At 33.1% G+C, this 13,964-nt stretch overlaps 1 protein-coding gene across 1 annotated transcript; it reads left to right on the top strand.

Moving 5' to 3' along the window:
* Positions 1 to 5,883: 5,883 nt before the first annotated feature.
* LOC129922202 (uncharacterized) lies at positions 5,884 to 13,477 on the top strand. The gene is made up of 4 exons (XM_056007284.1): positions 5,884 to 6,406; positions 7,707 to 7,853; positions 8,043 to 8,114; positions 12,697 to 13,477. The coding sequence occupies exons 1-4, from the start codon at positions 5,990 to 5,992 to the stop codon at positions 12,706 to 12,708; spliced, it is 648 nt and encodes a 215-aa protein (XP_055863259.1). The 5' UTR covers positions 5,884 to 5,989; the 3' UTR covers positions 12,709 to 13,477.
* Positions 13,478 to 13,964: the final 487 nt, after the last annotated feature.

The following is a 13,964-nucleotide window of genomic DNA, read 5'->3' on the forward strand; positions in this document are numbered from 1 at the left end:
TAGTTATTACTTATACAAAACCACACACTCATACATTCAAACTTATTTTCTTCATTGTTTTAAAAGGCTTTGTAAATTGATAATTTATGATACAAATGGAATCTACCAATTCATGATAGAAAATAAAGGATTCCTTGGTTAATATAGTTTATAGGTAATTTTTAATAATTATAATTTTAAAGAAAATAAATGATTTATTAAATACATACACATGCAAATTTTTAATAGTTATTACTTATACAAAACCACACACCCATACATTCAAACTTATTTTCTTCATTGTCTTAAAAGACTTTGTAAATTGATAATTTATGATACAAATGGAATCTACCAATTCATGATAGAAAAGAAAGGATTCCTTGGTTAATATATAACATATGTACATACAATGGGTAGATGTAAAATTACCTTGGGGTTAGCCTTTATAGTGTTCAATTTTAAAATCAACTATATTTCTATATATTATATCTAAATCATTAGGGTTAAAATTGGCATTATGGTACACAGCTTTAAGTCTACTGTTCCATACTAAGTTTCTGTATTCTGACACAATTATTAAGTTAAAATTATGTATCATCTTGTGTTTAGTTTTAGGCAACTTGTTTAAGAGAATAGATAAATTAATATTCACATTGGTTTCACAATTTCCTTCTAATAAATCTCTTACAGTATTTCTAACATTACTAAATAAAGAACATTCTAGATATAAATGCTTTTCATTGTCACCATTAACAAATTGACAAAATTTACAATATTTTACACCAGGTTTTTTCTTTGAAAATGGAGTCATCCCAAAGATAAGTCTGTAAGATATTTCTTTAGCTTTTGTTGCAATGTGTTTGTTATGAAGGTTAGTAAAAGTGTCTTTAAAATCTGTTATATTTAAATCTTTTCCCCATTTAATCCTAATAGCTAAATTTTCTTGTAACTGTTTTTTTAATGTTGTGTATATTTCTTTATATTTATTGTGTATTAAAGGTTCATTGCCAGAAAGAGTTCTTGAGATGGATCTGTAAAAAGGATGTAAGTTTGTGCCAAAATAGTGTGGAGTGTTGTTTTGTATTGGAATTAAATTGCTTAATCTCAAACCATAATAGTATATTGTAAGGGGGAAATCATTTGGATTCTTAACTACTTGACCTATGAATTTTAATCTGAGTGCACATATTTTAGTTTTGATGTCTTGTAAATTGATCCCCCCATCCTCTTTGTTTTGAATGATTGTGGTATGTTTGATGTTTCTAAGTGTGTTTTTGAAGATGAAACTTCTAATTATGTTATTTAATTGAAATATGTATTTTGTAGGGGGTTCTATAATATTGGCTAAATAGACTATCTTTGGGATGACCAAATTGTTTATAAGGATGGCTCTACCAAAAATAGTAGAACCTGTGTGCTTGTACATGTTAACTATATTGGATGCCTTAATAATAATATTTTTCCACTGATCTTCACAGAAGAAAAAAGGGTTACTATTGTATTCTATACCACATATTTTGATTTTATTTACAAGTTTAAAAGAATATTTTTCCTTAAATGTCCACTTCCCTACACCCATTATTGAGGATTTATTTATATTAATTTTAGAACCACTGGCATGGCCAAAAATTGTAAACTTTTTAACTATGTTATTAATATCATTTTCAGAGGAGGGAAAAAATGTTGTGTCGTCGGCATAAGCCTTAACTTTGACTACTGGGATGGGTCCCGGGATTTTTGTTCCTTTGATAGATGGGTCTGACCTAATAGATTCTAGAAAGGGTTCTAGACAAAGGATGTATAAAAATGGGGATAAGGGACAGCCCTGTCTAACAGATCTTTGAATTGGAAAGGATTGGCTTAAAGAATGGTTGATTATTAGTCTACTGTTAGCATTGGCGTAAATTAGTTTAATAAATTTTATTAAAAAAGAGCTGATTTTACATTTTTCTAATACTTTAAAGAGATAATTATGGCTGACTCTATCAAAAGCTTTCTCTTGATCTACAGATAGCAAGGAAACGCTAGAGTTTTTTTCATGACTGTACATGATAAAATCTCGAATGAAATGTGTCATTCCATCAATACTCCTGTCGGGGTGGGTGCAGTATTGGTCTTGTCCTACGAGTTGGGGAATGAAGGGTTTAAGTCGTTTAAAAATAATTTTTGTCAGTAGTTTATAGTCTGTATTGAGTAGTGAGATGGGCCTGTAGTCACTTGGAGAACTGTTATCTGTTGTTTTTTTGGCTAATAGTGTAATATATGCTTCGTTGAAATTTTTTGGAAGTTGTCCTGTTTTAAACGCGTCACTATACAGTCGCAGAAGTAGAGGGCTTATTAAAGGAAAAAAAGTCTTATAGAACTCAAATGTCAGACCGTCCGGTCCGGGAAATTTATTGTTTTGTGTCGAGTCTAGTGCTGTTTGGAGTTCGTCTAGAGTAAATGGAGTCCCCAAAAGTTCTTCGTCGGTCTGCTTCAACTGTTTACAATATTTTAGAAAACATTCTTGAGCCTCCTTGTTTATAGGTTCCATCTGGTAGATATTTGTAAAATGACTTATGAAAACATCTTTAATTTTGTCTTCGTCTTCAACTTTGGAGCCATGTCTATCAAGAACACTTGTAATGCATTTACTAGACTGAACATTTTGTTCAATCGACAAGAAAAGTTTGTTTGGGCCTTCTTGACTTAAATAGTTCCTACATCTAACCTCTGCTCCTTTGTAGATATAGTTATTTAATTCTTCCAACTTTAATGAGGCTTGAGTTCTATCTATTTCGTCTTCAGCGTGTAATAGTGTGTGCTTCAGTTTCTCTAGTTCTTGTTTTCTACGTGTCTGTACCAGCGTTGATATGACCTGACATTGTTGTTTTATTGAATTTTTTACCAGTGACCATGTTGTTGTTAGGTTAAAATTTGGATTGTTTGTATCTTGTAAGCAAGACTTGAGTGTGTTTGAGATTAATTCTATAAAAAGAGGTATTTCTAGAAGAGAATTATTAAATTTCCAATGACTAGTTTTAAAGCTTTAAATAAAGCCTCCAAAGAAAATATGCATATTCTATATTGACTAAAGAGAATAAAATATCACTTTTACATATACTACAAATTTATTTTAAATTTTCGCCAAACTACTTTATGTATAAAATATTGTTAAATATTAAATATTAATAGTATTAAATGAAATAAGCGTAAAATTCTTACATTAATTTTTTAAAATGTGTCAATTATATAAAAATATACAAACAATACTTTTAGTTATAATAAACCGATTTGTAAATAAAGAGTTTAAAGGTACATGTACATGTATATGACAAGTTTGCTTTTCCTTTTTAAAGTGAAAAAAAACAACTTGTTACCTCCCCTTTATGAACAAATGCTAACAGTACTGCAAAAGAAATGAACATGGGAAAATTGACCCGTTTACGACAAAGATTACCGATTTAACTATTTTTGACTTCAATAACATTATTATACCAAAGCCTGTCATTGTGTGTGTGTGTGTGTGTGTGTGTGTGTGTGTGTGTGTGTGTGTGTGTGTGTGTGTGTGTGTGTGTGTGTGTGTGTGTGTGTGTGTGTGTGTGTGCGTGCGTGCGTGCGTGCGTTCGTGCGTGTGTGTGTGTGTGTGTATGTATATATATATATATATATATATATAATCTTACCTAAACCAGTAAACTAGTGACTCCGCAGCTACGTATAAAAGTAAACAGCTTTGCTCCCATGTCTATTTCAGTTGAATTTTGTGTTCATGCGTATGGCACGAGACCCCCATATCAATTTTCTGTACATTGCTCTTGAAATGAACCGTTTATTCCTTTATCCGGATAAACCCCATTGCCAATCAATACGGATAATAGGCGTTCTACTGTCATAGCTATTCTTTTATTTCTGACATAAAAGAGTGCACCTGGGTTGCAGGCGGCTTCAGAACGAGACATCTTGAGCCGGCTTGAGGTCACTTACAAAAGCCGCGGGATACACATTACTTGAGACCAAAAGTAAATCCGTTGCCGAGGACAGACGTAACGGCGAAAAGAGAATCTAAATCAACCACCGGCGGACAATGGTTATGCCAGCGCTAGTTGCGACAAAATATGTAGACCGCAGTTGGGGCTGCGTAGTCACGGGAAGATAGGCCTACTGCATTCCTCATTAATCTTTGGACTCGAAGACATGCCTTATATTTCTTCTTATAAGTAGGCCTACTTAATAAGTGTCGAAGTGTTACGAATACACAGAAAATGGCTGCCTGGTCGTGCGGTTTGCGCGCTGGACTGTCGTTCGGATTTATCGACGGTCGAGGGTTCAAACCCTGCCCGCTCCCATCCCCCGTCGTCCTGCGGGAGGTTTGGACTAGGAAGTAAACTATCTTCAACTCTAAAGGAACATCCGAATTATGTAAAACAAAACAAATACTGAAAAAAAAAGGAGACTTATATTATATCTTGGTCATGTTGTGGGAAATATATAACATTTTATCTGGAATCCTACTTGATAGAAGACAAACAACTTTTTTTTTTAGAGTGTACTTATTCTTGTTTTATTGCTAGCTTAGTGTTGTGGACAGTCGAATTGCTGACTTGTAGCACCAAACTGCTGGTAGATTAAACCGTTGTATGCGTATTATATTTTAATTTATAAAAAAAAAATATTTAAAACCTGAAATAACTTCTTTTGGTGAACAAAACTGACGACAATGAGATTAATTTAATTTTGCATAATTCACAACCAATCGCTAGCCTATTCCTACCGTCGCCCTATTACATAGTGTGCTTATTTATATAAAGTCTTTTAAAAAATGTATGTCTAAATTTGTAAAAATAATGCTAAATATATAAAATTAATAAAATTAAAAGTATCAAAAATTAAATTAAAATTGTTAAATATAACTTATTGAATGAAACACTTTTCCAATAAATAATAGAGATTAAATTCACGACACGGGCTAGACAGTTTATTAGGGAGACCGATGAAATACTATCGATCTATCAGAAGTTTTTTTAAAAAAAGGAGACGGTATATATGCCTTCGTGGTCGAAGATGAGCACATTTCACATTTCCTGTGGACTCGAAGATGGCTGTAAAGTCCAACCCTCGCTTTAAAAAGCCGGCCGCATACGTGGCAAGGGTGGGTTAGGTCAGTTGGAGATGGGCCTGCTTCTCTCAGCTTTTTGTTGGTTCGGCGCTCTTTCGTCCTGGCCACTCTTCTTGATTCAAATCTTGAGACTCCGAGACTCACAGCTTCACGCCATGAGGAGCGATCGAGAGCTGTGCTTCCCAGTCGTGAATGTCGATATCGCATTCCTTGAAGGAGCTCTTGAGGGTGTCTTTGTAGCGCTTGTATTGGCCTCACTGAGAGCGCTTTCCCGTACAGACGTCGATTGGTAAATCAATTGTCTGGCATGCGGACTGCATGTCCAGCCCATCGAAGTTGGGACCTTTTTACTGTCCATTGATACTGTGCATGTTGGACAGCTTTTTAAAGATTTCTGTGCCTGGTATGTGGTCGGACCAACGCAACTTATGGATACTCCTTAGACAGCGTAGGTGAAAGGAGTTTAGCTTTAATGGTGTGGCCAAATTTTTGCAGGCATTAGCGAAGAGGGACAGGCTCTTTTGAAGGTCTTCTTCGTTTGCGGCGTTTAGGGCACAGTCATCTGCGAATAGCAGGTCTCTGGTGCAGTCGTAGGCCTTTAATAGCATGGTAACCAATCGTGAGATTCTGCTCTGAAGATCTATTTGGACCTCTAGTGTTCAAAATTAAACTATTTTCTGTTTTGTGACCCCACCCCACCCAAAAGCCCAAAATCGAATCTAGATTCGCGATAATCCCTAACCTAAATAAATTAAAAGTCGAAGCTTTTTTTTTTTTTTTTACCACTGACCTATATAGGTCTACGTACTATATATAAGTCTGTGGTATGTGGTTTTTGCTCTCACAGACCTTGAGCTCTTCAGTCATGAAAATGTATTTGATTTCTTTATGACAACATAAACATAGAATCTGATGATGGCTCTCCTTGCAGAAGGGTTAATTCATCTAAGTTATTTAAGTTTAGATTTACTTTTAAATTTGCGCAAGTTCACTCCGATCTGTCTTTTGTTTTACACCACTTATGTTTGCATACTCGTTCATGTTGTTGAAGCGAAAGAAGTCAACATCGAAGTATTTCAGTATGCCAAATACAATTCTAAGAATAGCCACGACTCAGGCAAAGCATCAGCGTTGTCAGCATCGTCATCCTTTTTCAAACCTATTGTTTACGCCACCAACAATGAATTCAACATAAATGAACATGAAGAATATCAACACTGCACTGTTGATCTAAGCCAAAGAAAAAATCCAGAAGCTATAATTTCAGTAAAAGGAAGATATTTGACAGCAGGAAGTACTCATCTTGTTGAAACTGGAAGGCTTCACTTGGTTAGTGTAATAACTTTTAGATCATCTAGTAATTCTTAGTAAGTTAGTAATAACTTAGTAATAGTAATATCATCTAAATTATATGGCTTACTTTATCATAACTTAGTAATATCATCCACTTATTATAAGTCTTATATGGCTTACGTTATCATATTGCTTTATTAAGATCAAATCTCACTAACTAACCTTAGAAAGTAGATCTACATGGGCTATGCAAGCCTTAGAATGTAATCCTGAGGCTAACTTATGCAGAAGCACTAACATTGAAGGTATATTAAATGAAAATGAATGGCCATAAAATTGAAAGACTAAAGCCACTAAAGGGAAAAAACTGAAATTTGTGTTTTCCATAGAAGCATTGTGTTTTAGAGCAAACACAATGGACAATGGCTGCCTGTTCTTGTGGTATGTGCTCTGCACTTTTGTCACCGTTGTACTGAACTTAAAGTTGAGGTCTGTACATGCCCAACATCATTATGTTTTCAGGTAGCTATTATTCTTAAATGTAGCAAACAAATAGTTTCCCTTTCAGACCTTGCGATCTATGGGGCGATGATGTTAATGTCTTATGTTTCTTTAACCAAAAGTTAACTAACATGTTGTCATGTGACCAACCACCTTTCCTTTTCCCAAATTAAGTCAGGTACCCATTAGAGTTGGGTGGACTCCGGGGCACCCTTAAAATCCCAGTCTTCACCGAAATTCAAACCCAGAACCCCAGGCTCAGAAGCCAAGTGCTTAAACACTCAGCCACCACACCCCCTTTATATTCTTGCTAATGGATTGACTTAACGTCTAAAGTTTTCACACTTAGAAATGAAGATTATTATGTCCTAGCCAAAACTTCATTAAGGATGGTGGTGGAAAGTAGGCTTTAAACCACTGACAATCACAATGACAATTCAGAGCACGCAGCACACAACCATGCTGTTACTCAATAACTCAACAGAGTGAAAAATAAAAGTATTTTGAGATAAATAAAAAATTGTTAAGGCATGGGGTTAAACACTAAAAAAAATTAAGAACTCACAGTTTCCCCCAGTCACCATTATCATTCTGATCGTAGGACGTAATCATCTTCTTTTTTGAAGTAATGTCTGTATTATATAAGATAAGAAGATAAGATAAGATTGCAGACTTCCAGCCGATGCACAGTCCAGTAAAGAGTCAATAATCCAGGTGAAAGAAATATTTTACAATACTCCACATCCTATTCACAGTTACACAACAATATTTAAAGAAATTTTTCAGGGATATCAAGTGATTACTGCTCAAACTTATCTAATATTTTTATTTCTAGCTATCAAGTGACAATGATGGCAGGAATGATGAAAATGGATTTGCTAGATTACCTCAAGACTGGGTTGGCGTTATTCATTATACAGCAGAAACTGACGGCAATGCAGTTGATGGAAATAGCAATGACTCACCGCTCATTTTGGAAAGGGTTAGATATTGAATCAGACTGTAAATGTCTTGTAAAAAAATGCACAACTAAAAACGTTTTATTTTCTTCTTTATAGTACCATGATTTTCATACTTTTTTTTTTTTACCATTATTCTATTAATTAATTGTTATCAATCTCAATAGATAATTATTACCATAATTGAAATGATTTTTTAAATATTATAATAGGTTCGTAAAGCATTGATGTTCGGGGCGTCTGCTATAATCATCTTAACACTAAATCAAGAAATAATACAAGAGGTATGTTTACTTGTTTTGTTGTCATTGTACTAGTCATAATGTCTGCCAACTTCACAGTTATTGAGATTTTAAGTCAGCTTAACACATATGCTGCAATATCTTATTTGAATGACACTGTTGTTTTAAAATTGACCTAAATTTAATCCAAAAACAAACTTTCTGTTAGAGAGAAAGATGAGATGCAAATGAAAAAGGGTCTATGTTTGTCTTTGGAAGAAGCTCTGGCAAGATGTGTTTATTACGATATATATAATTGTGAAAAAGAGTGTCAAGTAATGTGAGCAGACATTAGGTATATCGTGTAATGCCACCAAGAAATGTATTTTGACTCTTTCTCTCCTATTCGACGATACCATCGTTGATTTTACCCCATTCTGCAGCCCAATCAACAGTGTTATTGTTGATGCTTAAAAAGTCAGCTGAAATTTTGCTGAATTATTTTTTTTTCTGACCACACAAGAATCAATAAAGATAATAATAATAAAAAAACACCAATTAGTTAATTAACTAATGGGTTAGGTATCACGAACAAGAGAAATTTGACCTGATTGACACGAATACAAAATTTTGACTCAGTTGCAAATTATTCAACTTTCGCAAAGCTGAATCTGTTTCTTTCTTTTTTTCTGCATTAAGAAAAAAAAAAGAAGAAATTTTCTGTAACTCGGTGTATCCTTTAAAGTTGCAATGGGATCGTTAGCGATTGATGCACACACACAGTGTCAAACACACACACACAACGCAATAACCTACCAACACACAATCATGGCAGACATCACAATTCTTTCACTTAACATTCGAAGTCTGAAAAATAAACAAAAATTCATAGTTCACTCAACTAAAACACGCAAACCGGACTTTATTTTCCTACAGGAATCCAATATCAATTCAATTTTCACAAAAACACACATGCACCTTAGTTACAAACAAACCCATTTAAATATATAATCATGGAGGACATCACGGTTTTGTCTCTCAACATTCACGGACTCACAAACAAACAAAAATATGTAGTTCACTTATCAAGAAAGTACAAACCAGACTTTATTTTTTTACAAGAGACAAACTTAGATACAGAACACAAAGGACACAAATACACAACAGATATGGGTTTTAAGGAAGGGTGTTTTAGTTATGGTAGCAGATCCAGGGGAGTAGCCATTTTTCAGGTGTCAGATAGGTTTAAAATAGTCCACAAGTATAGTGACAATAAAGGGAGAGTAGTCATCATAAAAGTAGAAACAAGAAATGAAACATTTACACTGGCTAACATCTATGCACCAGCGAAAAAAACAGAAAAACGGGAATTTTTTGAATATTTGAGTGAAAAATTACACGACACATACAGAGGGGATAGTTTAATTTTAGGAGGGGATTTTAATTACATCACGTCCACACTAGACAAGCAGTACACAACAACGGTGAATCTTCCTTCACAGAGGTACACTACCATTAAAAATTTCTTGAAAGACATTGAGAGTGAATTCAAATTACTGGATTCGTATAGGAGTGTAAACCCCACAGGTCAGGACACTACTTCGGTGAATAAAGCTTATCCCGTAACTTCCAGACTAGACAGAATTTACGTACCAACGGAGTCCCTTATAAGTAAGGTAGCTCATTTGGAAGAGTCTCTGGAATATTCAGACCATAAGGCAATAATAGTTACGATAAGTAAGGAAAGTAAAAAAAAGAATAGGAAAACTAGTCATTGGAAATTCAATAATTCTCTTCTAGAAATACCTCTTTTTATAGAATTAATCTCAAACACACTCAAGTCTTGCTTACAAGATACAAACAATCCAAATTTTAACCTAACAACAAAATGGTCACTGGTAAAAAATTCAATAAAACAACAATGTCAGGTCATATCAACGCTGGTACAGACACGTAGAAAACAAGAACTAGAGAAACTGAAGCACACACTATTACACGCTGAAGACGAAATAGATAGAACTCAAGCCTCATTAAAGTTGGAAGAATTAAATAACTATATCTACAAAGGAGCAGAAGTTAGATGTAGGAACTATTCAAGTCAAGAAGGCCCAAACAAACTTTTCTTGTCGATTGAACAAAATGTTCAGTCTAGTAAATGTATTACAAGTGTTCTTGATAGACATGGCTCCAAAGTTGAAGACGAAGACAAAATTAAAGATGTTTTCATAAGTCATTTTACAAATATCTACCAGATGGAACCTATAAACAAGGAGGCTCAAGAATGTTTTCTAAAATATTGTAAACAGTTGAAGCAGACCGACGAAGAACTTTTGGGGACTCCATTTACTCTAGACGAACTCCAAACAGCACTAGACTCGACACAAAACAATAAATCTCCCGGACCAGACGGTCTGACATTTGAGTTCTATAAGACTTTTTTTCCTTTAATAAGCCCTCTACTTCTGCGACTGTATAGTGACGCGTTTAAAACAGGACAACTTCCAAAAAATTTCAACGAAGCATATATTACACTATTAGCCAAAAAAACAACAGATAACAGTTCTCCAAATGACTACAGGCCCATCTCACTACTCAATACAGACTATAAACTACTGACAAAAATTATTTTTAAACGACTTAAACCCTTCATTCCCCAACTCGTAGGACAAGACCAATACTGCACCCACCCCGACAGGAGTATTGATGGAATGACACATTTCATTCGAGATTTTATCATGTACAGTCATGAAAAAAACTCTAGCGTTTCCTTGCTATCTGTAGATCAAGAGAAAGCTTTTGATAGAGTCAGCCATAATTATCTCTTTAAAGTATTAGAAAAATGTAAAATCAGCTCTTTTTTAATAAAATTTATTAAACTAATTTACGCCAATGCTAACAGTAGACTAATAATCAACCATTCTTTAAGCCAATCCTTTCCAATTCAAAGATCTGTTAGACAGGGCTGTCCCTTATCCCCATTTTTATACATCCTTTGTCTAGAACCCTTTCTAGAATCTATTAGGTCAGACCCATCTATCAAAGGAACAAAAATCCCGGGACCCATCCCAGTAGTCAAAGTTAAGGCTTATGCCGACGACACAACATTTTTTCCCTCCTCTGAAAATGATATTAATAACATAGTTAAAAAGTTTACAATTTTTGGCCATGCCAGTGGTTCTAAAATTAATATAAATAAATCCTCAATAATGGGTGTAGGGAAGTGGACATTTAAGGAAAAATATTCTTTTAAACTTGTAAATAAAATCAAAATATGTGGTATAGAATACAATAGTAACCCTTTTTTCTTCTGTGAAGATCAGTGGAAAAATATTATTATTAAGGCATCCAATATAGTTAACATGTACAAGCACACAGGTTCTACTATTTTTGGTAGAGCCATCCTTATAAACAATTTGGTCATCCCAAAGATAGTCTATTTAGCCAATATTATAGAACCCCCTACAAAATACATATTTTAATTAAATAACATAATTAGAAGTTTCATCTTCAAAAACACACTTAGAAACATCAAACATACCACAATCATTCAAAACAAAGAGGATGGGGGGATCAATTTACAAGACATCAAAACTAAAATATGTGCACTCAGATTAAAATTCATAGGTCAAGTAGTTAAGAATCCAAATGATTTCCCCCTTACAATATACTATTATGGTTTGAGATTAAGCAATTTAATTCCAATACAAAACAACACTCCACACTATTTTGGCACAAACTTACATCCTTTTTACAGATCCATCTCAAGAACTCTTTCTGGCAATGAACCTTTAATACACAATAAATATAAAGAAATATACACAACATTAAAAAAACAGTTACAAGAAAATTTAGCTATTAGGATTAAATGGGGAAAAGATTTAAATATAACAGATTTTAAAGACACTTTTACTAACCTTCATAACAAACACATTGCAACAAAAGCTAAAGAAATATCTTACAGACTTATCTTTGGGATGACTCCATTTTCAAAGAAAAAACCTGGTGTAAAATATTGTAAATTTTGTCAATTTGTTAATGGTGACAATGAAAAGCATTTATATCTAGAATGTTCTTTATTTAGTAATGTTAGAAATACTGTAAGAGATTTATTAGAAGGAAATTGTGAAACCAATGTGAATATTATATTATCTAATCTCTTAAACAAGTTGCCTAAAACTAAACACAAGATGATACATATTTTTAACTTAATAATTGTGTCAGAATACAGAAACTTAGTATGGAACAGTAGACTTAAAGCTGTGTACCATAATGCCAATTTTAACCCTAATGATTTAGATATAATATATAGAAATATAGTTGATTTTAAAATTGAACACTATAAAGGCTAACCCCAAGGTAATTTTACATCTACCCATTGTATGTACATATGTTATATATTAACCAAGGAATCCTTTATTTTCTATCATGAATTGGTAGATTCCATTTGTATCATAAATTATCAATTTACAAAGCCTTTTAAAACAATGAAGAAAATAAGTTTGAATGTATGAGTGTGTGGTTTTGTATAAGTAATAACTATTAAAAATTTGCATGTGTATGTTTTTAATACATCATTTATTTGCTTTAAAATTATAATTACTAAAAATTACCTATAAACTATTCATTAATTTCTTTTTTCAACAAGAGAGACAATTAGGACTCGAAGATGCAAGGTGGAAATTTCTTTTGGTTACATCCCTTTGACCAAATTAATAAATTTTCAAGACAACCCAAACAGGACAGGATTTCATGAAAATGGACCAAATGGACTACTAAACTGTTAAAAAATAAAACAGAAACGGAAAAAACAAACAAAAAAAAAAAAACACTATTACAATAAATAATAATAAATCTAATCTTAAAATGAGTTATATGCCAAAATGAAATAATTTTTTAAGCTCTTCATACACATACTTACTTTGTGCTCTGTACTTAAATAGAAACCAATTTGCTTCATTAAATGTATATTTTTGTAACTCTAGCAGACCCCAGAGAATTTCTAAGGATATAGGATGGAGGTCCTTTGTCTTAGGTTCTTAAGGGAAAAATTGTTGCAAAAATAAATCTAAATCTAAATAAAAATGAATGCTAATCACTCATAAGTCTTTAAAAAAAAAAAATAAAAAAAAATAATAAAAATATAGTTTGGCAATACTCATTTTAAGGAACACCTTCAAAATTTTTGTGAATGTTTTTTTTTCACCAATTTCCGGACATTTGCTGTCAACATTTTATGGACCGTTGCTGTCACCTTTTTCTGGACCTTTGCTGTCATCATTTTATTGGAACTCTGCTGTCATCATTTTCTGGACACATTCCCGTGACCATCTTATGGATCTTCGCTGCAGCCTACTCCGCGATCATACTGAAAATCCTGGAATATGACTTTGATAAAAATGTCTTTTTTTTTTTTTTTTTTTTTTTTTTTTTTTTTTAATGAAATTTTCCTTGTGTTAATTATTGTTAATAATTTAGAATGATGTTTTTTTGTGTTTTTTTTCTTTGAAAAAAAAAAAAAAAAAAAAAGCCCAATAAAGAGGCCTATAGCCCAAAAAAGAGGCAACGCCCAAAAAAGAGACAAAGAAAAGAGGCAAAAGCCCAAGGATTCCTAGGATGTACTAAGCTAGACAACTGAAGTCAAAGGCTAAAAAACTGAGGTTTCCTAAAAAAAAAAAAAAAAAAAAAAAAAAAAAAAGTTACCGATTGATAATTGGTTGAAACTTGGATCATAGTTTAACAACATCGTATTAATATAAAATTTTAATTTAAAGTTGATATAAATATTGAATTGTTTGACAGAGAAGCAAAGCTCCACAGATTCAAAACGAGATATGCCAAACTGCGAGACCAAGGCTATGATGGTAATTTCAATATGACAGGAAAGTAAAATGGCCCTGAGGCATTGCTTCATCA

The sequence above is a fragment of the Biomphalaria glabrata genome, chromosome 12 (assembly GCF_947242115.1).
Source record: "Biomphalaria glabrata chromosome 12, xgBioGlab47.1, whole genome shotgun sequence".
Classification (NCBI taxonomy): domain Eukaryota; kingdom Metazoa; phylum Mollusca; class Gastropoda; family Planorbidae; genus Biomphalaria; species Biomphalaria glabrata.